The sequence below is a fragment of the Meleagris gallopavo genome, chromosome 3 (assembly GCF_000146605.3).
Source record: "Meleagris gallopavo isolate NT-WF06-2002-E0010 breed Aviagen turkey brand Nicholas breeding stock chromosome 3, Turkey_5.1, whole genome shotgun sequence".
Lineage (NCBI taxonomy): Eukaryota > Metazoa > Chordata > Aves > Galliformes > Phasianidae > Meleagris > Meleagris gallopavo.
In genome coordinates, this window is record NC_015013.2 from 66,430,784 (window position 1) to 66,458,197 (window position 27,414).

The following is a 27,414-nucleotide window of genomic DNA, read 5'->3' on the forward strand; positions in this document are numbered from 1 at the left end:
GGGCAGCCTGGTCTGCTGGTTGGTTACCCTGCACATGGCAGGGGGGTTGAAACTAGATGATCATTGTGGTCCTTTTCAACCCAGGCCATTCTGTGATTCAGAACTGTACATACTACAGAATGAGAAGGAAAGAGGGAACTCTTTGCACTGTGAGCTATGCCCCCTATTTGCTGGTTTCTAAGAACCAGGAAAGTCACAGGAAATTTGAGGTGAGACCCAGTATTTGCCACATATCACAACTGCTTCCTAAACTGCATTTTGTTTTTTACTTATTTTCAAGCATGCAAAGCAGTGGTGCAATCTTGAAAGGTCAGTGCACAACCATCTCCCATTAGGCACTTGCAGGATGAGCAATACTTGACGAGCCTGCTTTAATTGTGATAGAGCAACTAGCAGCATGTCATGGCCATCCTCAGCGCTCCCACTCAACAGCTGCAGCAGCTGTGATTTCTTCTAGATGAACAGCACTAATCCATGGGGGTCAGACAGCAGAGGCTTTTTGTCTCTACTGCATTAATGGAAGTGTCTTTTCAATTTCAGGTGAAGCTAATAGAAAATAATATCATAAAATCTAGAACAAGCTAACTTATCAGAGGAGATATTTAGATCCATTTTAAACCCAGGGAGGATAACCCAAGACACAGTTCCTGTATGCAGACAGGAGACTCACTGGATTGGAGAAGCATCCAGTTTTAACTTGCTGACAAGTCTGTGGGATCAGCAGTAACATTAAGACAAGGCCAAGTGGCTTCCTGTGCAATTAAGGTGAATCACATAATCGCTTTCTTCCTCATTTTCGAAGCAGAGGTAATGCAATACCTCTCTCTCAGATACAAAGTGGGGACAAATTCCTTTTTTGGAGAGTGCTTTGATGACTCTTGAGTCACAGGAGAGCTCAGCACAACACAGATCTCCACAGAGCTCTTAAGAAGGATAAAAGAGGTAAAGGTTTCCATGAAGACTGTGCTGAATACCACAAAACAGATGGAAAAGGCTTAACAAAGTGTTGCTCAGAACCTACCAACTTTCCTTAGATGAGACTCAGCCAGTGTTGGGAGCTGACCTCTGCAACCTGCTCTTGGGGCGTGCTTTGGTATGAGGGTTGGACTCGATGATATCTAGAGGTCCCTTCCAGCCCTACAATTATGTGATTCTGTGACCCCAGAATCTCATTTATTAGGTCAGTGCTCTCATCAGATGAGGCACAGCACCCATGGACAGGTGAAACCCATGCTGATCGCCTCTGTGCTGCAGGGGGGAATCCCTTCTCTGACATTGGAAGGGAACCACAGGGATCATTGAGTTACCTGCTCTCAAAGTTCAATCTAAGGAAAAAGGCTGTGATGGCACAGGTCAGCTAGCCTTGCACACCTTAAGGCACATTCTTTGTTTTACAGGAAAAATACATATCTAGATGTGAATGCTGGATCTGCCTAGAAATCTGAATGCACTCTGAACGTGGCAAAGATTCAGCTGAAATGCAGAAAAGAATGCTAGGAGGAAAGATACCCCCCCACCTGCTATTCCATGAAGAGAGCGTCTCTTACGGCATTCTTCCTTTCCTTGGTGGTTCATGGCTGTGGACTATTTATTTCTATTGTGACATTCATAAAACCACCACCAAACCACAAAAATCAAAAATTACACACCACAAAACCCACAACTAAAACGGCAGCAACTTCAGAGCTGAAGTCTTCAGAATTTTTCCCCGTTGATTATTTTGTTGAACTCGGGAAAACAAAAACCTGTAAAACTTCTATAGAAATTCCCTTTGCTATCAGTTCTACTACTAGAAATGTGGGTATCTGGCAAAGTAACCGCTATTGTTTCATAGCTATATTCCTTTCAGCAAAGGAACTGGAGATATGGATGGAAAAATCAAACTGTGGTTTAATGCATACGTGCATTTGGAGCAGGCATATCCACCAAATAGTAGCCGTCCACATCCCTTTCCTCTGCAACTATGAAACCCCAAAGCAACAAAGAGATGCTTAACACAGGAAGACGAGAACAGCAGCGTACTGAAATACAGGCTGTGTAGGCTGCTCCCTCCCACAGCTGTCCGGTGCAGCTTTATGAGTTTGTGATGTGCTTCCTTCCTTTAGCTGCTTCAATGGGACTATTATTACCAGTAGCTGATAGGAACAGTGGGAAAGGTATGAAGTGGGAGTTTTACAGGGACTCATTCTTGATTCAGCAGTCAGCATGTGAACTAATTTAGAAGCACAGAAATCAAAAGCAGGAGTAGTGTGAGAAGTGGGCAAGGGCCTCGGAGGAACAAAAATCCCACAGGATTATTACATGTAGGTAGCAATATAAGAAAATGAAAGCCCAGTAAGACACAACTGGGTACAATATAATAAGTCTACAACAAACAAACTAAAAAGACAAACTGTACATTACTGGCTGAACTTTCAAGACAATTACTTTCAGAAGAATTTAACTATGGCAGATAAAAATAAAGCTTCACAAAATCTCATTCTTCATCTGAGATTAGAAGCAGCTTGATTTGTAAACTAGACAAAAACATCTGCTCACTTGACAGTGAAAGTTTTGGGGCAGCTTCAAAGAGAAAGCAACAAAATTCACAAAATGCTTTGCCTTCTCATGACTAAACTCTAAGATGTTTATACCGTGTTATTCAGAGTGACAAGCTGTGCAGATCTACTTGCAGTACTTCAGAACTTCCCAGTGCATATGAGCCAAGAGTCTTTTCAGGACTTTTGAAATATTTATAGTTAGAAGCTAACACTGAATATACACAGTTCAATCAACCTCTGAAACACACAAGTGACACCTGACAAAAGATACCGTGTATTTTCAATAAGGTGACATGACTTCATTGTTCAACGAGCGTCTCCCAGGATTCAGGCAGACTGTTGAAAAGATCAGCTCCTTTTGTATTTTAATCTTCAAAAGGAGCGCTCTCAGTTGTGCTGGTGAGGCCTTACCTGGAGTACTGCATCCACATGTAGAGTCCTCAGTACAGGAGAGACACGGACCTGTTGGGGAGCTTCCAGAGAAGGGCCACAAAGATGATCCACAGAGCAGAACACCTCTCCTATGAGAACGGGTTGAGAGATCTGGGGCTGTTCAGCCTGGAGAAAGCTGTGAGGTGACCTGATAATGGCCCTTCAGTATCTAAAGGGGAACTACAGGAAAGAAGGGGACAGACTCTTCAGCAGATAGAACAAGGGGAAATAGCTTCAACCTCAAAGAGGGTAGATTTCAGTTAGGTATAAGGAAAAAAATCTTCTACAGTGAGGATGCTGAGGCATTGGAACAGGTTGCCCAGAGATGTGCTTGATGCCCCATCCCTGAAGACCTTCAAGGTGAGGCTGAATAAGGCCCTGGGCAACCTGATCTAGCAGTGGTGTCCCTGTTCATTGCAGGGGAGTTGGACTACATGACCTTTAAAGGTCCCTTCCAACTGTACAGGTTCTAAGATTCTACGATTCTGTAAGTCTTCTGGTGTGTTGTTACAACATTCTTATTTGTTTTTATGCAGAGGTCAGAGCAATAGCTGAAATCCTGTAGTAAGTCATTTGTCTCTTTCTAGAAGCATTTTTATCCTTTTGCTAGACAAGTTGAACACTTTCTCTACAATAGAAAAGACAGGTGTTTTGACTATAGTTTTATTCCACCAGGAAGGTTTATACAGTTCTGCATAAAGGTCATTGTATGCACAGCCTGAAGTACAAAGCTCCCTTTGAAAACTCCAGCACAAAGACACTGCATGTTAACAACATTAAACAACGATGTGGGTGGTATAGGGGAAAAAAAGAAATTAAAACAAAACAGCATTCTTTCTATTGGAAAAGCAGAATAAAACAAGGCACTTTCAGTAAATAAGTGAAGAAAAGAAACAAGCTGTATCAAATATTCCACAAAGCTGACCCAGAGCACTGTAACAAAATTCTGCAGTAATGAACAAGTAAAATACAAAAAGGCACTACATAATCCTCTCCCTGTGACTCCTTTCTCAACCAATTAGCCAACTGAACTTGGCACAATGGAGTCTTAGTTATAAAGTGCATCTCCTGTCTCAATATGTTTTGAAAAATAGGCTATAGAACATATGTAGCAATATTCCCACACGTACAATACATTGAAACAAAAATACATTGCAACTAGATTCAATCTAGTTATGAATTGTGCAGAAAAAAATATGGCTTCTTTACAGTCTTTCAGTTATCTCCATATAATCTGAAATATTTTTAAGCAAACATGAATGCATTAGCAAGATGATAAGAGGTAGTGTTCCAAGTAAAAGGCAAACTTGCTGATTTTATTGTTACATGGGTAACGTAGCAAAGGTATCCCAGGTTTTAAAAGCAGCATCCAATTAAAAGTATTGTAGTATGCCATCTTGGAATGAAAATACACAGTGTTTCGGGGGTCTCATCTTAGTTCCTTCAGCAAAAATGACCATTTCTTTAACATACCTAAAAAATGTTACATTATAATGTTGTTTCATATGTATTTTTTTCTCCTGGTACTGTACATTTTCCTATTGCGTTGCATTAAAATTTCCAGACAAATATTCTCCAACTTCAGAATTTAAAAACAACATATGCTACACTCTTATTAAACGTAAGATGAGTCCATTTTTATTCCATTGTTCATCAGTTTATGGCTATAAGAATATGATATGAAGACACAAATACCAAACTGAAGAACACATCAAATGTGTCACGTCAGTGGCACCATTCTGATGTGACACAGTAAACTGTGTCACGTTTAAGAAGCTAAATGTGTTTGGTGATTTGAAGTTGTTGTCACTCTGCTAGGAAAGTCAGTCAAATTGTCGATGTGTACTAAGTTTTAGCTGATCTTAGCCCTTATTAGACTTTAAATATATTAAATATATAAAGGCTAAATAAAAACTGAAATGAAAGCAGCACTGGGTATATTTCTTATGTTAACAATTTGTAAGGATTTATGTAAACATTCGATATGTGCATTCTTGCTCTTGGCTGTAAATTCCTTACAGCTTCTGTATGCCCCTACCCACAAAACGTGTCCCAAACAGGAAATTTTCCTAGATAACAGCAGCTGCTACTGATCTATTCTTCTTCATCAGCAGTATATGCTACTTCAGCAACTTCAATTTCTGGTACAGAATTTTCAGGCAAAGAGCCACTCCAGCACGCCGCGTGATGGTTCTCTTTATCTGAGCTGCAACAACAGATCAATAAGCTTTGTCAAATGGAAACTAATATGATTCTCTGTAGTCACGTTATGCCCACAAACCACCAAACATTTACAAAGCTTGTTGAGTAAGTGATAAGTCAGACATCTAAAATGAGCTATCCTGAGGGCCTTTATGAAACATGAGAGAGGTGCAATAAAGCACTGAATTCCTCAGCCGTGCAGAATTTATGTGAGATCAAACATTTGAAAACGTACTTCAAGAAAATTAAAAATATATTTTAAAATACATTTTAAGTAAAATAATAGTATTTACCAGCTGTTCTCACCCAGGGTACCCTGGTCTGCTTCTACCGCAGAAGACTCCACCTCACCACTGCACTCACTTTCTTCTCCTGACATCTGACGAATCATTTTTCCCGAAGATAAATCCCTACAAGTAAGAATGAAGCATCATCAACCTGTTTATAATAAATATTAATCAGGGAAAAGCAGTTTGTTTCATTTTAAACTGGTTCCTGGCAACATATAAATCTGACTCATAACATGCTCCGTATTCTTTCATACTACAGAGATGCAGGACTTGGCACTGGATAGCTATTCAAACAGGTTAAACTGATTTCAATCCTCTTGTTGCATCATCATTTTGTAGCTATATAAAATAATCCAAGTCCTGGAGAACCAATTGTGACTTTAGATATGAAATTAGAAGGAGATGATCCAGGCCACATGCATCTTGCTTCAGTGGCAGAAGGATCACTGTAAATTGCTAGATGGAAGTTAATCAGAGCAGTACATTCTCCATTAAAAGAGACAGGTAGCAGTTTTTCCCCTTACAGCAAGGCAAGATGGTGGTCCAATTAGCCTGGTTAAAAGTCAAATTGTGGTCATGTGAAATTGCCTAAAGAAAGAAATTGCCAAAGTATTTCTGTAAGCAGAAAACAAACATAAATTTAGGGTTGAAATCTGTCACTTGAATCAGAAAGGCTTGTGAATGATTTTGGGCTGAAGAGAATTCTACTGTATTCATCTCGTTTTAAAGTTCCTTTAATTACTATTATTTTTATAGTTTTAACATTAATTTTTAGTAGTACTTCAGTATTACTCAGCGAATCTAATGAATTATTGGCCTACCTTCAGCCAAATCCAGGATGGTAAGTAAAGGTCTAAAGTCTAAAATTTTATCCAACTGTTCACCTCCTACTTCACAAACATTTTAGGTACCTGGCTTTGAGAGCGTGAGGATAGAAAATGCCTAACTGTTGTTGGTTTATTAGATCAAAATTCCACTTCACAAGACATCAGTAACATCATATAAAATTCCCATCAGGAAAACAGTATTTCTTAAAGTTACCACATTACTTGGTAACTCCACAACCAAAAGTCACAGGAGTTACTTTCAATTAAGATTTCAGCTACTACTTGGCTGACTTTCAAAAACCTTTCAAGGCCTTGAAAATAGACAGGGCGTGTCTGTGTTAAAAATGAAATTAAAAAAAATCTATATTTAGGGAAAGCACTGAAGAATCGTTACTTGTGCCTTCTGATTTTATTTTTAGTCATACCAAATTTCTTCCCATGCTGTTTCAGCCAAATACAAGCTATTTAATTTTCATTAGTTACTTCAGTGCTTATATGGCAGTAGTAAGTCATAATTTTCTTGAAAAACAGGAAAGACATCTTTCAAACGTAGTTCATTGCCTCCAGGAGTAGTATTACAAACTGAATATGGTATTTGGGTCAGAATTCTCAACAAACCACAGCAATTCCACTTAAACAGTTTTCTAAATCTAATCCACAAAATACATATTAAAAAAATGTACTTTGTTAGTCAGCTTGGATATACTAGAATCAACAAACCAAGCAGTATTAAAGTAACTTCTTAAGGGTTTGTGGGGATGCATTATTTCCTAAGGAAGCCCCACAAAGACAGACTCAGTAAGCCTAGCAGGATGCTGAATATTAACTCCTCTCCTGTTGCAAAATTTAGCTGAGTACCATAAAGGCTTACTGTGAAACTCAACCATATTTTTTTCTTTAGATTTAAAGAGACAATCTTCAGTGGCATTTAAAAGCTACCTGCAGCAACATTTCAGTTCAGAACAAATGTCAGAAATTAATATAGACACGATCGCTTGATCATGCTACTCTGTTAAAGCTTTGAGTACAGGAGGAATTTTATAACTCAAAGCAATTCTTCCACTGCTGTCATCTCCACTACAGCATTTCACATATCCAGCATTTCAAAAGCAGAAGAGAACCTTTACCTCATCTTTACCAGATTTCAAGGATTAAGAACCATAAACCCAGCGACTTCAAAAGGACAATATGGGTCAATGCTTTCTCAGTTATTTGTATGAAATAACAGCCTTTAGCCAGAGAAAGATTGCTGAAAATACTGCCTTGGGTGCAGTTGTGGGAAAATTGTTTCCAGGAAGACATTTAAAGCCAGTTCTTCTAAACTATCTAGCAAGAATGCTTTCATGGGAAGAAACACCTAACAATACTATGATTTCTACGTACCTAATTCTTCTTTCAATAGCATCTATATGAAGTTGTTTTTCACTTAGTAATTTCTTCAGTGATTCCACCTCCCTTTGTTTTTCAAGCAGTTCTTTTTGGAGACGGTAATTTGTTTCCTCCAGAGTTTCACAGAAAGCCTAAGAGAGATTTAAGAACATCAATTTAACTTCAGTGGAACACCTTTGTTGATTCTTCTTTTAAAGATCTCAAACTGTAACAGAATTGTATCTGCTTTTCTTTGTATTGATTACCATAAGGAGCTACATATAAAAAAATAATTAGTTTTTGGTTTAATATTAAACATGTCACTTGGCTTTGAACAATGAATTTACTGTACCAAACTGCAACATACATGCTTCACTGTATCCTCCATGACACAAAATAGAAGCTTTTAGAAAGAGGTTACTTTCTTCTGACACACAGTTCCTAGGACTAAACCTGTGTGCCTACACGAAACACGAGGTGAAATCCCTGATTCCCTTTGGCTTTCATATAAACTCTGCTTTCACAGGACTTTGAAGTCAGTTGCCCAGATCTAAGTATCAAAGATAGCAGAAACATTCACAAGAAGTGTCTGTTCTTCCATATCCAAGATAAAGTCAGAAAGTTATAGTTAGATACCAAATAGCTGTTACAAGTACAATAATTGTGAAAATCCTAAGACCAATAGAAACACTTTTGAAGAAGTCTAAGGAAATGCCAAGAGCAGTAACTACTCACTGACAATACAAGTTGTGTTACTTCTTAGTGCCAAGGAGAATGTGTGTACATGGTACACCCTGAAAAATTTGACAGTGAGCAATCCCAAGACTTAACATGAAGAGCTAACATCTAGTGCAATAATCACTGAATGCAGGAAGTGACCCAAGTGCTGGCAAAGAGCCTGTTGGTCAATTACTGGTAAAAGCAAGCCTACCAACAGTAATGTGCATTTAAATAATTTACACATTCTTGCTAAATAAGAAGACCCACTTAGGAGGCTATCTTGGATTACATTATATGCAACTAACCACTAATTCACGGAATTCATTGAATATAAACATTTTATACGAGCTCAGTTAAGAACACTGCCAAGACACTGCATTACTAAAATTTTAAAACATTAGGCTACAAACATTAAAGAATAGATTCTTCTTAATTATCCAATAACATAATAATTACACAATTCAAACAAGTGCATTCTTATTCAATCCAATAACAGTAACATTTCTAATGATTTTTTACAATGAGTTTTAATTTGTTTTATTGACAGATAGCAGATTTTCTTTGATGACAGATATTTAAGACCAATCATCAGCTGAGTCACAGTTTTGTTCACATCTGGTAGAGCTGAGAACACATTACTCACCATTCATCCTTCATGCAGCATTTTACCTAAAACCCTGGCAAACATTTCAGTTGAGCAGTACTCCTGTTTCATCAAGCCAATTGAATAAATCCCAGTGTATTTTGTAAAACAGCTGAGGGCTGCTGTATTCTAATTGAAAGCTGGCCATTATTTCCTTAAAATTTTGTTATATTGATTCTATCTACCTTTACGTGCAAGCAAATTTCCTCAATCCCAGAAAAATTCAAAATATTCTACAGGTGTTATGAACACTTCATTGTTCCATGAGAATGAAAAAAGAAAGCTCAACTTTTAAAAACTCATTTCTAGCTACAATCTATGCATAAGCTCCTTGGAAAAAGTAAGTCTGTTCACAATGAATAAAGTGAATATCAGCATATTTCAAAGGATACCATAACAGCAGAAAGGTGAACTAAAACTGAGACAAACCTACTGGCGTGAGGTATCTCGTTCTGTCAAGAGCTGGACACCTGGAGCCTGGTACAGATTTAATACCAGGTGGGTATCCTCTGTAACCTCTCAAAAGACAACAGGGCTAGGTCAGCCGAAAGACAGATTTCTTCTTCTTTAGACCGTGAAACAAATACAGATGGGAAAGGACTTGTGGAAACTACTTGCAAGGTTATGAGAAAAAAAATTTGCTGTAGTAAACATTTTGCCTAAAATTTTGTGATTAATGCATATAGTACAGTTAATTATTAGATAGCTATTAGAATTGTGGTACTATGTCCCTGAAAAGACCTAATCAGGTTCTAATGGGAGAGGCGCCCTGCTTAGACTACACGATCTCAAGACGTTCCTTCCAACTTCATTCATTCTGTAATAAGATGTGCTAATGCTATAGAGACCAGGATTTTATGACATATATATCTGATAAATTTACTAGAATGTTTCAGAAACGAAAACTTAGCAACACACCTATTTTAATAGTTTGCCAAAATTTCTATGGTAGAAGAATATCCCTGACACTTAACCCTGTATCACAGAATTCAAGGGTTGGAAGGGACCTCAAGAGACTGAGTCCAAACCCCCTGCAACAGCAGGTACCCTGCAGTTGGTCATACAGACAGGTGTCCAGGTGGGTCTTGAATATCTCCATAGAAGGAGAACACTCCACAACCTCTCTGGGCAATCCACTTCAGTGCTCCATCACCTTACTGTAAAGAAGTTCTTCTGCATGCATGTATGGAACTTCCCATGTTCAAATTTTAGGTCACTGCTCCTTGTCCTATTGCTACACACCACTGAGAAGAGCCTGGCCTCATCCATTTGCCTCCCACCTCCCTGTTTATAAACATTCATATGATCCCCTCTCAGTCCTCTCACACTAACACTAATTTCTGCAGTAATAATAACATACATGTAATTCCAGAACAGGTTGGATATTAGGAAAAACTGCAAAAGAGTGGTCAGGTGCTGGAATGGGCTGCCCAGGGAGGTGGTGGAGTCACCATCCCTGGAGGTGTTCAAGAAATGTTTAAATGTTGCACTAAGGGATTTAGTGGGCAACACTGGTGGCAGGTAGATGGTAGGATAAGATAATCCTGTAGGTCTTTTTCAACCTTTACGATTCTATGATTTTATATTTTTACATTATCAAGTAAAAAAAACAAAAATATAAGTTCTAGACACACTTGATATAGCTAAGCATGCCACTGAAATATACACAGAACCCAGAGTGCAGCACACAGCATTAGCTGTACACTGTGCTCACAAATGTACTGAAAAGCTGTGATCTTAAGAAACTACTTGACACTCTCAGTTATCTTCAAGAACACTATTTTTAGCAGTCACAATTATGGTCTGTTACTTTTCATAGTAAGAATATTTCACAGTGAAGCTCGAAGTTTATGCTGTACACAGTGTGACAACGTGTTGAGTAAACCTTCAAAAAAATCTCTCCCTAGATTCAGAACTAGACTAGTAGATTTTTAAAATCATCCACTGCTTATAAATGCTAAAAGGAAGAGATTGTACTTTTGTGCAGGGATTAAGCATAGTTGTCAAAGATTATTAGCATCTATCAATTATCAACAGACTCAAGTTTTAGAAATACATTAACTGGCAAATTTTTGAGAAAGAATGGAAATGAAAATGTTTCATTTGGAACAGCCCAGCAGATTTTACTGCTTACTGTCTTTTTAAAAAAATATAATATAGTACTTACCCTGCTCTCTTCTAGACTGTCAAAAGGACCTGGAGGGTCATCCAGACAAAGAAATTCTCTCACTGCAATGCTTAACCAAATAAAATAGAGTGCATTATTTAATGTCCAAAATATACTTAAAGATATAAAAGGGTAGTATTACTTTAAGGATGCAAACATGCATCCTTACATTACTCTCAAGTAACTGCTCATTAACATTATTTTGAATGTCTCACTTGTGTTAGTGAGGAAAATTATCTAAAACAAAACTGAAGAAACTGCACAAGTACACAAGTTTTGAAACAAAAAGGCAATATTCCATTTGAATCACCTCTTTTTCCTTCAAATCTTCAGCATATATCCTTATGATATTACATCCAGATTAATAACCAAGCAATTTATTAGCAATTCTGTGCCTGTACTCAATACTTACAAATCCTTAAATAATCTCCTATTGCAATGAATGCAAATAAATAAATAATAAAAATCAGAACATCCAAACTAATTTCCTGACTCTTCCTCTCATCTAAGAATTCCTGTCTCCATACTTACTTTCATCTCATGAGCTTTTATACCTATCTGAAAAATTCTCCTATGATAATGATCCATTCCTTTCTCCACTTAATCTGTGTGTAGATGTTGTAAAACTCCTTTTTTGAGCCCTCTCCACTGTATCATATAAATCCATGACGTGCACAGCCCGAGTTTGTACTATTACAACTGTCTCTCCCATATAAATAACACAAGTATTTGTCTACTTAAACTAATATTTTCACTTCAACTAGCTCAAGAAGTGATAGATGGTAGCAAGTCATTAAATTTGTTAAATGGTTAGAAAAATAACTGCAAACCAAATGAAGTTGTTCAGCCACATAAAGTAATTTTACAAGGAAGAGACTTTTTTTTTCTGTCCAAATAGTTTAATCTGCCTGGCTGAAGTGATTCTTTTTCAACATGATGCTCAAATCCATTTTTTAATGGTTGAATTGTTCTTTTCATAAAGATGAAAGTTGTGCTGAACGAACTCACATATGGCTAATGCAGAGGAATTCATTATATGGAAACACTTCTGCTCATTATTTCTCTCAAGCATCTTCATCCTTGATCACATAATTCAATTCAGACCCTTAAAAATATTTCACTTCTACTTTTCACTAGTAATTTCACTTTGAAGTGTAGTAGTAAAATAAAAGAACATGCAGTAATGCTTGCACGTGAAAAAGGAAGTATCCAGAAGAATAAATTTGCAAAAACATTTTATTTACAATCGACTTAAATAAAGGCCATATCCACTTTTTGTTCTCCCCACTGCTGCTGGCAGAACACTGTCTTTTTATATTGCTTAGAAAACATCTGGAAAGCTGTGGATTCACCATTTAATATAAGGAAGTCAAGAAACTTAAAACCAGAGGTGGACACAGCTTAAGATCACTGAAAATGTTTTGCTTGTTTTGATGAAATATCAATCTGATGGAATACTCATTTACAGCTTAGCTATGCTCCCACAGCATGCTTTGACCTCGCTTTCCCCTCTATGTGTTCCTTCATTTATCAAAACCAAAATGCTGCCCTTAGAGCAACACTTCAAAGAAATCTTTTACATCGTGTAACAGAGATAGTTGTTATTTCTTTCCTCCTAAGGCACTTAGCCAGCCGACATCCTTCTCAATAGAGGCAGCAATGCACCAGCACACACCAGTATGAAAAAGGACAGGAAAGGCAGAGCTGCACAAGAGACCCATGACAAGACTGAACTCCACAGCCGAGTTCCCCTTTCAAGCTTCCTTACAGGGTTAAGGCAGAGAGGAACTATATCATTTATAAAGCCTAATGGCTTCTTTATCCCACTTTGTGGTTTATATGGTATTTTCTTCAACACATTAAAATCTGTAGGTGGATTTCAATTTGGTCTTTTACTGAATCTTTAATTTTAAATATTACTACATCTAGTTCTTAGTTAATCATGTGCAATTCCCCCCTTCTGCTTATGGTTAAAATGTGATTAAGAGGGCACCAAATAATTCATATAGTGGCCAATTAAAAAAAAAAGTCAGCAAAATTCTTTACTTTGTTGCTCAAAGATATACTGCTAGAATTCACAAGAAATTTGAATGCAAAAACCCTAAACCCACAGGCAAATGCAATCACATACCAGTTTGCAATATCTTTGTGAGCTACGAGGTTCTGGAGGAATGCCTGTAGTCCCAGCTGTCTATCTTCCAAGAAATCAGGATTATAATTATCCTTGAACCACCGCTTCGGTGGAAGGGCCAACCGAAAGCCTGGAAACATATCTTTTAGCTGAAATGGAAGTCAAAGACAAATGAAGAAAACCAAGAAAAAAACCCTTGATGAAATATCAGTTCTGATGACAGCATTGACTTTGCTCAGAATTACAAGTTCTTTCTGTCTTCTGAAATGTGCAAGCACTAGGTACATCTTATAACAACAAGTAAAAACAAATTATAAGTAGTGAAAGTTGAGGATACATTTCTATCACATGCTGCGTTGCTTTTGGCAATCAAGTGATCTCTTAAATTTACCACATGGGAATAGAATTAAAAAAACACTGCTTTGTTATTTGGTGTATTTGAAGTGATGAATGCACGAGAACTGTACAAGAAAGAAGCAACAGATGAGTAAGCATTTCAGTGGTGCTTCTAAATTACACAGGGATAGTAACTACTAAATAAATATAAAATAAAAATAAAATATAAAGCTCACTACAGACCAATGGCTGCAACTCATTCTTTTTGAAGGCTAAAAGAATGATGATGCACACATGGGATACATCTAGTAAAAAATATTGAAGTTTAATATACATGGATGTGGTTCAAATCTTATTACTGTCATGCAAAATTTTTGGCTTGCTTAAATATTGATGACGTATATTCAATGTCAGAAAGACAAAGATATTTATGTGAATCGAAAAATGAAGCGCACAAATGAACTGATGCTGAAAATTATATAATGATTGACCTGCCCAAGGGCACTAGTTTATCCATTTTTCTGATACACTTTAAGATCAGAAACATTAAAGTTTTAACCGAAAGCAATTTCAGGATGCCTTTGCTTAGAAGAGATGCTTAAGACACAAAAACACAAATAGGATTTATCATCAAAAGAAAAAGCAAACAGGTTTTTACAGAAATAACTTCCCTTCAACTGCAAGAAAGGATTTAATCTTTTTGTGAAGACAGGATCAAGAACACTTCTGCCAGAGATATACAGGTATATACATCAAATGCATTCGTACAGATTTGTGATAGGAATTCCAGAATCCGTCTTAAAAACAGTTTAGCACTTCATGTTTCAGTAGCTGCAAGATAATTCTTCAGTCAGCCTCTTGATTCCTCCACGGAAACAATTTTTAACTTTCTGACAACAAGCTTTATATTTTTTAGTTAATTTTCAGGAATTCTTAGAAAAAAGCTACATGGTAGCTCAGTTAAAAAGACATACTGTATTCCAGCTTCAACCTCTCTCCACTGTTTGAAGGAATAATCACATTTGTTTGTTACATTTGCACATCTAAGTACCATCTCATAGCAGCGGAAGGATGTTTTTGGTTTGACCTGATCACAGATACTGCATTTTCAATCTGAAGCCCATGATAACTACTGGTTTCTTCTAGTTTCTTAATTATTGAATGGATTGTCAAAGCCTTGCTCCTTATTTGTGCATTTAAATCTTGAAGCTTTCTTCTTCACTTACTGAATTTTGTCAGACTTTATAGCTTTAAGTTTATCTTTGGTAATCTAAAGTTCCTTTATCTCTTACCAAGTTATCATTAGTACTGTACATATACATATCTTTTAAGCTCTACAACCTCACTTACCTAACAAAATACTGAACATAACTCAGAAACAATAACAAAAGGACTTCCTGTCTTACCCAGTTGTAGATAAACTTTCACTTCTGGGAAAATTTTTCAAGCAGATGGATTTCTGCTTAATGACTTCATTTGTCTGGTTATGTAGATCTCATCATTTATTTCTAAGGAAAAAGTTTTATTTCTATCCACAGATTACACCTTCTGTGAATGAACACAGTATGAGAAAGCTAGCACCTGTCAGCAAACCAACTTTCAAAGGCATTATCCTGAGGCATTCTTTTTTCAACACTACTTGTCTGCATCAGGAAAACCCATGGGTCAGACAAGTTTTGCTGAATGTGACTGCTTGCTTGTATTCAGCCTGTTTTTAGATGTTTTCCCCCACATCATCATGTGATAGCTCATGTACCACATGAGGCAGTATCTCAGGGAAAATTAGTCTTGGTAGGTCTATTCTTAGCTCAGCAGCTCTGCAGGCAGATAATAAATGATGCAATTTTTCCCCACTAAATTCTGGCACAGGAGAGTACTTTCCCCATACTTCTCTAACCCACTAGGAATCCTTAAGAGACAAAAATGTACCCATCTAGCCAAATTTTAGTATTTGCTCCTAATCTTTCAAATTCTATTATATTCAACACTTAGATTGATTTTTTTTTTTTCCAATTAATACTAAAGCAAGAGAGTATTTCTGTCTTTGACATATCATTTACTATATGCTTTCCATAGTTTACACTCAAGTCATGGATTCGTATTCTTCTGCCTCCTTCCCTTACTTCTAGCTGACTCTAATGACTTACAGAAGTTTACCTCTCTCATTCATGGGATCCTGCAACAGTTCATCCTGCACCTCAGCACTTTTAAAACTTATCTGTTTCATTCATAAAAGGACACTTAATGGTTTTGACCTTTCACTATATTTTATTAGCTGCTGTGTACTGAAAGTATTTCAGAAACTAGCAGAAGATATGGCCAAAACATTTTCTAGAATACTATTTTACTTTCCTATTTCTCTGAGAGATCAGGGCAAAGAATGCCTTTTCAAAGTTCACTAACTGCTTCTTTCAGTCAGCTGAGTTGCATTCATTCAGCCTTTAACTTTATCCAAGCATCCCTATTCTTACCTTTTCTCCATTTTTAGCCACTGTTGAAATTCAGCCCTCAGTTTAGTTTGGAGTTCTGAATAAGCATATGCCTGACACATACATCTTTTCTTTACCTTGTCTTCCTGAACAGTCGTTTCCCTCAGTTAACAGTTCAAACCATGACTCACAGTGATTAATTACTCAATTCAGCTGACATTTAATGCCATGCTTCTAACATGGTCGCAGGGAATTAATAATTTGCTATCAATTTCAAAAAAAGATGTTAGCAAAAAGGATTTATAAGATAATGTATTACTAATGTTACCCATTGATTCGTAGGAGAGAGAGCATAGAAAATCCTGAAAGCATACGTGAATGCAATTTCATTTCTACTTGCTTTTAGAGCACAGTCAACAAGCAATTGCCAGTGTGCTGTAATGTTTTCTGAACCAATGACACACCATTTATTCTTTGGTTCCTAAGAAACTGTACCTTTCATACACTAGATCTAATATACAAAATAGTTCTGAAAGTTGTAAAGAATTAGAGAGTAGTAACAGAAGTTGTCTACTTGTATACTTAGGGTACAGAAATTTCAGTCAGTGACACAGAGGAAAAATCAGGAAGTTCCTTTTATACAGAAATCGTCCTACCCAAAAATTATGCTGGAAGTTACTTTTTAAAGATTTGACTGCAAAGACTAAAGACTTCACTTGTAAAATCTAAATATCCTCCTAAAATGAGTATCTGTGGGGTTTTAATTTCTTTTTCTATCTCATAGGCATACTAAAAGACAAGGCAGTTCTTGGCCTATATATGACACAGCTCACTAAAATACACAGTGACGTGACTTGACTTCAAATTGAAACCTCCAGAACAACACCACCATCTTAACGGGATTCACGCGTTTGCCAATAATCATTTAATTTATGACACAGAATTAATTAAAACACAGAAATTTCTTAAGAAAAAGTCAGAGAATCATAGAATGGCCTGGGTTGAAAAGGACCACAATGATCACCCAGCTTCAATCCCCCTGCTATGTGCAGGGTCACCAACCACCAGACCAGGCTGCCCAGAGCCACATCCAGCCTGGCCTTGAATGCCTCCAGGGATGGGGCATCCACAACCTCCTTGGGCAACCTGTTCCAGTGTGTCACCACCCTCTGTGTGAAAAACTTCCTCCTAATATCTAACCTAAACCTCCCCCATCCTAGTTTAAAACCATTCCCCTTTTCCTATCACTATCCACCCTCGTAAACAGCCATTCCCCCTCCTGTTTATATGCTCCCTTCAAGTACTCCCACAATGAGGTCTCCCCAGAGCCTTTTCTTCTCCAAGCTAAACAAGCCCAGTTCCCTCAACCTTTCCTCATAGGAGAGGTGCTCCAACCCTCTGATCATCTTAGTGGCCCTCCTCTGGACCCGCTCCAAGAGCTCCACATCCTTTCTGTACTGGGGCCCCCAGGCTTGGACTACTTTGTATTCAACACTATGTGGTAGTTTCAGTTTCCACTCATGTTCTAATAGTAACTTGAAAGACGTTCAAATAGGTAAAACCAAGAGCCCAGAGTGTGTAAGTTCAAATCCACATTTAGAATTTCAAAGTAAAGTTCTTATGTAATTATGCATGCGGGTCCAGGTAAGAGAAATGGTAAACTAGAAATTGATTAGTATGAGCCAAACAAAATAATAGTTACAAGCGTTAACATGAAAGAATGTAATAGAAATAAATGTGTTAAACCTGCAATGAAATTTCATTCTTGGGAGTTGACAGTAAAATAAAGATGAGAGTAGTTAGTCATTATTTTTTGATTTTATGCTGTATAGAAATAAAGCGAACTGGAATTGCTAAACATTATTCACCAATTCAAAAATCTTGTGCTTTTTAGACAAATGTATTTTGGTTTTGAATACTGTAAAAATACTGTTAAAGTTCATGTCCCAGAACTCCTATTTATCAAGAACCTGTCCTCAGCTTTGGATATTTGATATAATTGTTTTACAGTTACCCTTTGATATGCTAGAAAAAGAGGACTGGTCAGCATAATTAGGACTTCCTAGGACTTTAAAAAGCTTCAGTTTTATCAGTCTATGTACAGTTTGTTGCACCAAATAAGAATAAATAATTTATTGGACTGTTCCTGCAAAGGTATGTGAATATCTAGTTCCGCTCCCACACAGAGGACACAACTATTGAGAGTTAAGTTCCTTCATCAGATTGATTAGGAGTAAAACACGAAGTACTCTAAGAGCCTAAGATGAAAAATTATCATATTTACACTAGACGTAGCTAATTGGTATACATAATATTTGCATGCTATTGTTTTTCATTAAGACAGTACATATTATGTGATCTAAAGAAGCAAAGAAAAAAGAGACACAAAGAGAATAAAATGAGGAGTAAGACTGAGGCAAGTTAGCTGAGTATTTCCCAGTGTATACTTCTCACCTTGTCATTGAGCCTGGAGAAGTCAGTGTACCGTCTGAAAACCACCCAACTTTCCTCTGGACTTCTTTTTACCAGTATTTTGTACACCTGGGTGGAAAAACAGGAGTATTAAACAAACACGCAGAACTGAGAATGAGTTACTAGCTGGAAGGCTGAGATTATCCTTCATTTCTTAGTGAAAAAGGTAGAACTACTTGATTTAAAAAAAATAGTTCAGTATAAACAGCATAAATAAATTTCAGAACTTAAGGAATGAGTTTCCATAATTGTCAAATACTTTTAACCACCTTCTGTCTGTAAGAACGGGTTTCTGAAACTGCATACGCATTTCTACTCCAGGAGAAAACAAGTCTCGCCTATCTGCTTCAACTATTGCTGGATTATACTTTTAGTTTGTAATCTTGGAGGCCAATCTGCCTTTAAAATGACTGTAATAATCAGTTACTGCATGTTACATTACTTTAAAATGTGACTTGGTTCACAAGGAAATTAATGTAGGATAAAAATTAGAACACTGCTTTGATCTTCTTATCATAGACATCAGCTTTTGTTTTTCCAGGCAGAATATGACCACTTCTCCAGGTTACAGCATCAAAATAATTTTGCTAGCACTGTAGAACTAAATAAATGAATCCTTAGAATCAAATTTAGCAAAACAGTAGTGCAGTATTACCATTCCATTTAAAAGCAAATGGATTAAGAAAATGGATTAAAAAATTAATCAACTTTTAATCTATTTTTAGAAGGGAGATAGATACTCAAACAAAAAAAGTCAATCACCATAAAACTAATCAAACAGAACTTTAACTAGAAAAACATTAAGTAATGTTTAAGAAAAAGAAGTTTCCATGTCACAACCTCACTTTTTCCAACACAAAGACTTCAGTTGTAATAGGTTAGCTTTCCTAGCTAAGTGTTCTCTAATTAAAAATGAGTAAATATGAGTAAGAAAGCGATAATTTTGGAATTGTAATCATAGGTATTTCACTTCTTAAACATTTTCTACTCTGTTATGTAATGAAATATTTTATTTTTCTCCAAAGAAGGATGCCCTGGTTTGGAATGGACTGCAAAGGCAATGATTGAGTCTCCATCCCCACAGGTATTTAAGAGTTTTGTGGATATGACACTAAGGGACATGACTTAGTGACAGGACTCAATAGGTCATGTTGGTAGTTGGACTTAATGATTTTGAAAGTCTTTTCCAACCTACATAATTCTACGTTTCTAGTTCTGTAGGCTCTTGTCATCAAAAGTTCTTTCCCTGGACAATCTTTTTTTTAATCATTCTATAAATATATTTTTTCTGTTGCAGTCCCAACATGTAATAACCACTAAACTTCCCAACTTCTGTGCAGCAGAAAGGCTTCACTTCTTAAAAAATATTATATTCAACTGCAAAGAGTTACATAAGCTACAGACAACTACAGTAAAAAAAGAAAAATGAAAGCAATTTCTGAGCAAGTATTTTCTTATCTACTTTTAAACACGGAACTCTACTTTCAAGCAGCAGCACCTGTGGACATCTCTGCCTACAGTAGAAGCCGTATTTTGGTCATGACCAAAGTGCTGCTAGCTTCTAAATCCACTTTGCAAGACATGCCTGCAAAGCAAGTCTTAAAATGTAATTCCTTTTTCCTTTTTCTGTGCTTACCCAAATGTTTCAGCTTTCCTTTCCTAGCAAGGATATAAACAAGCTTTTATTATATAGAAGTTTGATGAAGCATAACCACTATGTAGAATTGTGAAGACTTACTGCTAGTACACGGCAAAATACCAGAACAAGCAGCTTTGTTACAGCTTTTCTGATTTATAGGATGTTCAACTAGAAGTTCAGCAAGTATATTGCTTATAAACTCACATATGAAAAAAAAACCAAAAAAACAATGAAAGGAATACACCAAACAAATAGCCTGGCCCTGAGTGGCTTCCAAGTAAATAACAGGCAACTGGAAAAAAAAAAAAAAAAAGTACAGCTCTTGATTACCCGTTAAAAAAATAGCTGAAAGAAAAATTGGTAGTGGTAGTGCTAAAAAACCCACTTCTTTGAAGACTCATGATTAATAAATAAACATAACAGTACTACAAAACCAGCTGCCCTTTCATGTGAAGTTTTGAGAAAAACTACAAATTATTTCAAGGTTCTTTCTATCCTTAATTCCATACCCCGCAAATACAAAGTATTTAATGAAAATATGCCAGTATTAAGCAATAACTCCTCAGCTGATTCAGCACCTCAAATCATTTCCAGCTGACTTGAAAATAAAAAAAAGGGAGTAACTGAACATCTCAGGACTGCCAGCACATGCGAGACCAACCACTCACACGCAGTGATGTCCTCCAGTCTCCCAACAAAAAACGAGAAACCAGAGAACCCAACCAACCAAAAAGGCCACGATAACAACAAGAAACTTGAACAAACCAATCTCCTCTTACTTGTGGTTTTGATTTAATTTCCTCCACTGTCTTCCATCTCATTGATTTTAGCATTACGGAAGCAACCAAAATTCCTAGCACTAATTACTTACTGGTTTTAATATACAATAGCAGGCTTATTTTCAACGTGCAACTGAAAACAAAGTTAATTACATGCTTTCAGAAATAACAACACAGCAACGCAAGAGAACTATGGAAGAGCAAAAACACATCCAAGGAATTTAACCATGAAGAATGTTTCATTTGTTCTGTAGCTTGGGATTCTAAAAACAATGACAACTTTGACCACTTAATTTAAGTGCACCTGATCCTGTGTGAACACTGGACTCTGCCTCAGCATATTTTTAGGTCTAACAGTCAGTTTAACAATACTACCTATTGTTTTAGTTTTGAAGGCACTGTTTTAAAGGAATCTTTTAATCTATATACAGCAAAAATTTGGCTCTGCTCCTATGCTACCAGATGATTAGAAGCTGAAAAATTTATGTCAAGTCAAGCTATCATCCTTAAATAATTATAAAAGCCATGCTATTCAATTATTTGCCAAAATAACTTGATGATTTTACTAGTATTTGAAGTATCAAAGTTATAAGCTTCCACACATTTCTAATGGATCTGCTGTTCCCTTTTTTTTACTTCTTTGTGACAACTGTTGCTCTCTTGAAGCAACACAATAAGTAACAAATAATTTCCATCAGTTCCCCAAGATTTGTCTAATCATCTAAAAGGGATGTTTCAACTGCATCCACAAAAATAAATGCCTGAATGTATTTATGGCTTGTCAAAAAGAAACTGAATTGACAGCTACTGTACATTTTGAGAAAAATCAATCCATACCAGTCAAGCTGGTGTTCTGTCATCAGACATTCCATGGGATATTTCGCTCTGATGTTTTCAGGACAGAAGAGATCTCCACTAATTAGAAACTAACAATCTAGCAGAACAAGAAGCTGTAAACTATGTATTTGTGCTTTAATGCACATAAGATCATGAAATGAAGTTATTCCTTTCAAACACAAGATTAAATTTTTATATATTTAATTTCCCAGAACTTCCACAAGTTCACAAGAAATTACAACTTTGCAAGGATTCCTGACTTTTCCAGCACACATTCTTGATAACTGAAGTAGAATGAATTGCTTCTACTCCATGTACAAAGTTGAAGAAAACCACAATCACAGGAATTGGAAGAGACCTCAAGAGATCACTGAGTCCAACCCCCAGCTAAAGCACATAACTTACAGTAGGTTGCACAGATAAGCAACCAGATAGTTCTTGAATATTTCCACAGGAGACTCCACAGCCTCTCTGGGTAACCAGTTCCAGTGCTCTATTACCCTTACTGTAAAGAAGTTCTTCCGCATGTTTGTATGGAACTTTCTACGTTCAAGTTTTAGGCTACTGCTATCCACCACTTAGAAGAGCCTGGGCCTCATCCATTTGCTTCCCACGTTCCTATAGCTATTTATAAACATTTGTCAGATCCCCTCTCAGTTGTTTTTTCCCCAGGCTGAGCAGACCCAGGTTTCTCAGCCTTTCCTCACACAAGAGATGCTCCAGGCCCTTGATCATCTTTGCGGCCCTTCGCAGGACTCCTCTAGAAGGTCACGTTTTTTGAACTGGGGAGCCTATAATAATAATCTAAAAGTGGCCTCACCAGAGCAGAGGGGGAGGATCACCTCCCTTAACTGGCTGGCCATGCTCTTTTATAATGCACCCCACGATATCATTGGCTTTCCTGGCCACCAGGGCACACTGCTGGCTCATGGACAACCTGCTGTCCACCAGGACACCCAGGTCCTTCTCCTCAGAGCTCACCACCAGCAGGTCAGCCCCTAACCTGTACTGATGTGTGTTTTCCCACCTGTATAATGGGATCAATATTTTCCTGTCAGGGCGAGGGACTTTGAAGCAAGACTAGTATTTGGTACAGTGCTCCAACATCCCTGCAAGATTAACTAGTGAAAGAGAACGCAAACTACACAGTCAATATCTTATCGTTACAGAACAAACTATATGATTCCAAAAACTTACAGTGAATTTCGCCCTTTCCTCCATCACCTCGTAACCCAGTATAGTAGGTGTGGAAGGCCGATCTTCCCAGCTCCTGGAATCTGTATTCTGCTCTATTTCTTCTATGGGCTGAGTACAGTACTCTATTGATGTATCCAGACCAGTGAACTTAGTCCTAACAAGTGGACTGCTACAAGCAGATGACGTAGAACCAGTCTGGTCAGGCATGCTCATCTTTTTAAAACTACCAACTGTAGAATCCTCTGGCTGTCCTTTTGAGGAACTGGAACTTGTTGAGATGCTTCCAAAAGAAGAACGTCTTTGGTTTCTGTTTGTAAAGCTGGATGATGAACTTCCAACAGGAATAGGAACAGGAACAAACGGTGTTGCCATCCTTCATGGAAAAAGAAAAACAACAGCCTGTTTCCAGTCCAAGTGCTTAAGGTTCATTCAGTGTATAGGCCATGATGTCTCTTCTTTTCAAGAACAGTATCTGCAGCAAAGGACAGGAGATATCATTTTAGCTTATTTTTTAAGTGAAGCAAGAGAGAGATACTGCTTTGGAAAAAATCTGTATCAGTACTGGGATGGAGCAGTACTGATGGTTAAAGGTTCTCACAAGGCTTTATATAAAATACTGCTTTATCTCTACTGCTTGAGAGACTGATACTCAGGAGTTTTCTGCCTTTCACAGCTATTAAAATAGTAGAAAGTGAAAGTACAGCTATGAAAGAGAAATCTTTATGATGTCAGCAACTTTCAGTACAAACAGAATTGTTTCTGTATGATGCCCACAAACCACACATGCATGTAATACTCGTGACATGAATCAGATTAAAACACACTAAACAACTTCATTGAAAAAAACATATTTGCACATCATATGTATATTCATTGACATATGATGTAGTTGTTCTTAAAGCAACTGTCGCATGTAATCTCACAGACGTTTTTAACAATTAACGAGGTATGTTTTCTGTAGCTTCAATTACAGCAGTTAAGTTTTACAAGCATGAACCTCAAAAAAAGTGTTGTAATATTAGTTCTCTATTTCAGGAAACTAAAATGGAAGAAACAAGCTCAAGCAAAGAAGTTGAATCAAAGATTTTATATTGGCCCACAAGAAAACCATTTTAAAGGAGAATTAATATTTAGTGTACACTTATGTACATCTCTATATAAACTTTTTTGGCAGTCTCAAACTGCCAAAAGAAGCATCATCATCTCATGCCAAATAAAGTTTCCTTGCAAGATGCAAATGAGATGCTATCTCTTTGGATTAACAGCTGAGTCACCACCCACTTCACCCAGGAGTACACCAATCACAAAGCTGCAGGCTGCTGTGAAATGGGAAGCTGTCAGCCTGATTCACATCATAGATGCAATCAGTCATCTACTGAAGCAAAAAACAAATGAGTTTTTTTAATTGCTAGGGTGATGTGATGTTTTCATTCTTGTTTTACATAAGTATTAGAGAACATCAGAAATAAATGAATACATACTGAATCAGTAGCAACAAGACAGATTGAAAAAAGTACTGAGTGAAAACTTCTGTATATCTGAAAGCTGAGGGAACATGACCAAAGGGAGCATTTTCAAACTGGGAGCAACACATAGAAGACTCCCTGCCTCACCCTGGGATGCAGCTGGGCTCTGAGCAGCAACTGATGGAGCAGAAATGTCAGTGTCATAAAACTGCTGATTTACTTTGCTGGCCAGGTACTTCATTTGAACAATCCAGCAGCTTCTATTGTAGCACAGCTCTGTGCTTCACTGTGTGACTTCACTCCTCATATCAGATAGCTGATGGAGCAACTCACACCTGTCTTGGAGACAAGATGTTCTCCTGTTGCTAAACTAAGACACAAATCTGTTCTGCCCACGTGTATCTCAGTAAGCAAATCTCACTTCTGCCTCAATGCAACCCTGCAATGATTTTTGAGAGGTATAAATATCAAAATACAAAATCTTCTCTGGTAGATGACATTCTCTGGAGCTATTAAGTCATATAAAATATTGAACAAAGTAATACCTGGCAGCAGTACATGTTACCAGCATGAGGATTGAAAGCACCCTCTATCCAGTTATGTTTCTAGGAGCTGTGGGATTAAACCCTACAAGCAGAAGCAGTCAGGTGAATTGAAGATTTGTAACAAATCAAAGGATCTCTAAATAATGATACAAAAGTAATACAGTCTTCTGCTGCACAACTTTGTGAATCTAAACTAGAAGGAAAACAAGTCCATACTTCAGGGAACCTATAAAATTCAGTCAAGAGCTTTTGGAATTTTGTGAAGGAAAAAGCCTGCACTTTTCAGCATTTTGTCTTTTTTAAAAGACATTTTCACAAGTTACAATGCTTGTGAACAGTGCCTTTTCCAGAATGACTCCCTTGTTTAAAGCAGAATGCCAGTCAAGAGCTTTTTGGAAATCTGGAACTTACTACTACCCTTAAATGCACGCTTTTTACTGAGAGGCTTAACATGAATGGAGCTGTAGTGCAAAGAATCCAACATCCACACTATGTATGCTTCCACAACTTTTATCTCAGACTAGCTATAGTTTGGTAGCACTGACTGAACATTTAGAGTCTGCATCCAGGATGCATTTTTTGTTTAAGTTTCTCATGTACACTTAAAGACCATTCCAAACTGTAAGTCAATGCACATTAAACGGTGTTGATCAAAGTATTTGTTTCTAAAAGACATTCAAGCTGACACGGTAAAGTTAACACAGCAAACACACCCACAGATAAATAAAACAAGTGATACTAGCAGTGTCTCACTCATATTCCTAGATCTCTGAAGAGTAACAGAATGGTATTCTTTGAGAATGGAAGCATCAAGTCAAGTGAGCTAAGGGCATGCCACGCCATTCAAACTGATGTATTTTTTCAAGAAAACAGAGAAAAAAAACATACCAAGACATTAGAACTTACCATACTGATTAATACATAGGAATATGTAAATTCACCTTAAATTATTATCGGTCTCCAGACACATGAAATATTAATTGTTATGAGTTTTACCAGGATTTAAAATTTGCTCTTCCTAAAGGCTAAATCTTTGAGAGAAAAAATACAGTGCTGAAATGAGGGTCACAACCTTAGGACTTCAGTCTTTCTGTGTGTCCAGAAGTTCATCGCCAATTTGTGTAATAAAAGGAACAGAAAGCAATCTGATAAAATGCTTTTGCACAAACCAGAGTTCTGCTTCCTCACGTCGGTGAGGGGATGAAGAGAAGATTTAGATGCAGACTGCTACTTTCAAGCTTCACAGCAGCCTGGTCTCATGTCACTGCATTAAACCACTAAAAACATTGCACCACACCAACTTCCAGAACAGATCAGTGGTGATACCTGAAACCAACCATAGCAATTCTTTCTTGTATGAACACTTACTTTACTTCTGAATAAGAAATTTGTTCCCTGCTCAGAAGCCATGCTTGGTTCCTACAGTTTGATTCCCAACTGTAAGTTTAAGAAGGAAACAAATAAATAAACAAAGACAACTTCTGCTGGGCTGAATTGCTAAACCTGAAACAGGATAACACAGAATGACAGTGTCACATGCTGCAAGACAGCAGGACACCAACTTACCAGCTACTTGCAACAGGCACCTCCCTTTTTGCAGGCAAAGGAAACAGGCTGTAATAGAACCACTTTGCAAAGGGTTTGCATCCAATCTGAATCAACTGCAATTCCAAACCCTTTTAATGGTTTTTAGGCTCAGGGAGAAACATGTAAACCATTCGATTCAAGGATAACAGATTATAAACAGAATGATCCTTATTTAACACTTGTAATTGGATTTAGAAGACTTTCAGCTATGCAATACCACCTGTGAGCTGGCTGCATTCAGAAAACCTCTGCTTGGGCAACGGAGTCAATGTGACCTCCGCTGCTTCGGGTGTAAACGCTATAATGGAACACTTGCTTAAGAACCAATGGAAACTCTGAAGAAACAACGGTGGATTAGCTTTCCATAATCGTTTCTACAACAACAGCGATTTTCTTCCCACTTTTATTCAGCTGCCCGCATGCTGTTGACAAGCTGAAAGCCCCACGTGCAGCACCTGCCATACACACGCGGTTATCACAGCCCCGGAGTCCCCCAGCACAGCTGAGGAGCCCCCGGCTGCACGCGAGCCAACCGCAAGCAGCCCTCGTCCGCCAACGCAGCACACGAAGCGCTCGGGCTGCCTACCTCCGAGACGTAAGCGCTCGGGAACGGATCGGAGCACCCACGCGTTCCCCAAGCGGTGACTTCGGTCGCGGCCCGCCCCGGAGCTCCGCTGGGCGGCTTTACGTAACTTGAGGACTCGCTGCGGAGGGAAAGCGGCCCCAGGCCACGCGTTAACCCTTCAGAAAGCGGGCCCGGCCGGCGCCGCGGTTCGTCAAACCCACGGCGCTCCGGTAGCGCCGTAC

At 37.7% G+C, this 27,414-nt stretch overlaps 1 protein-coding gene across 1 annotated transcript; it reads right to left on the minus strand.

Annotated features, from left to right (window-relative positions):
• Nucleotides 1-3,619: 3,619 nt before the first annotated feature.
• On the minus strand, nucleotides 3,620-27,408 carry SNX16 (sorting nexin 16). Its single transcript, XM_010709075.2, has 8 exons — nucleotides 27,194-27,408; nucleotides 23,010-23,481; nucleotides 18,540-18,626; nucleotides 13,321-13,469; nucleotides 11,190-11,259; nucleotides 7,675-7,811; nucleotides 5,468-5,584; nucleotides 3,620-5,178 (listed from the first exon to the last, which is right to left on the minus strand). The coding sequence occupies exons 2-8, from the start codon at nucleotides 23,379-23,381 to the stop codon at nucleotides 5,067-5,069; spliced, it is 1,044 nt and encodes a 347-aa protein (XP_010707377.1). The 5' UTR covers nucleotides 23,382-23,481; nucleotides 27,194-27,408; the 3' UTR covers nucleotides 3,620-5,066.
• Between the last annotated feature and the right edge of the window lie 6 nt (nucleotides 27,409-27,414).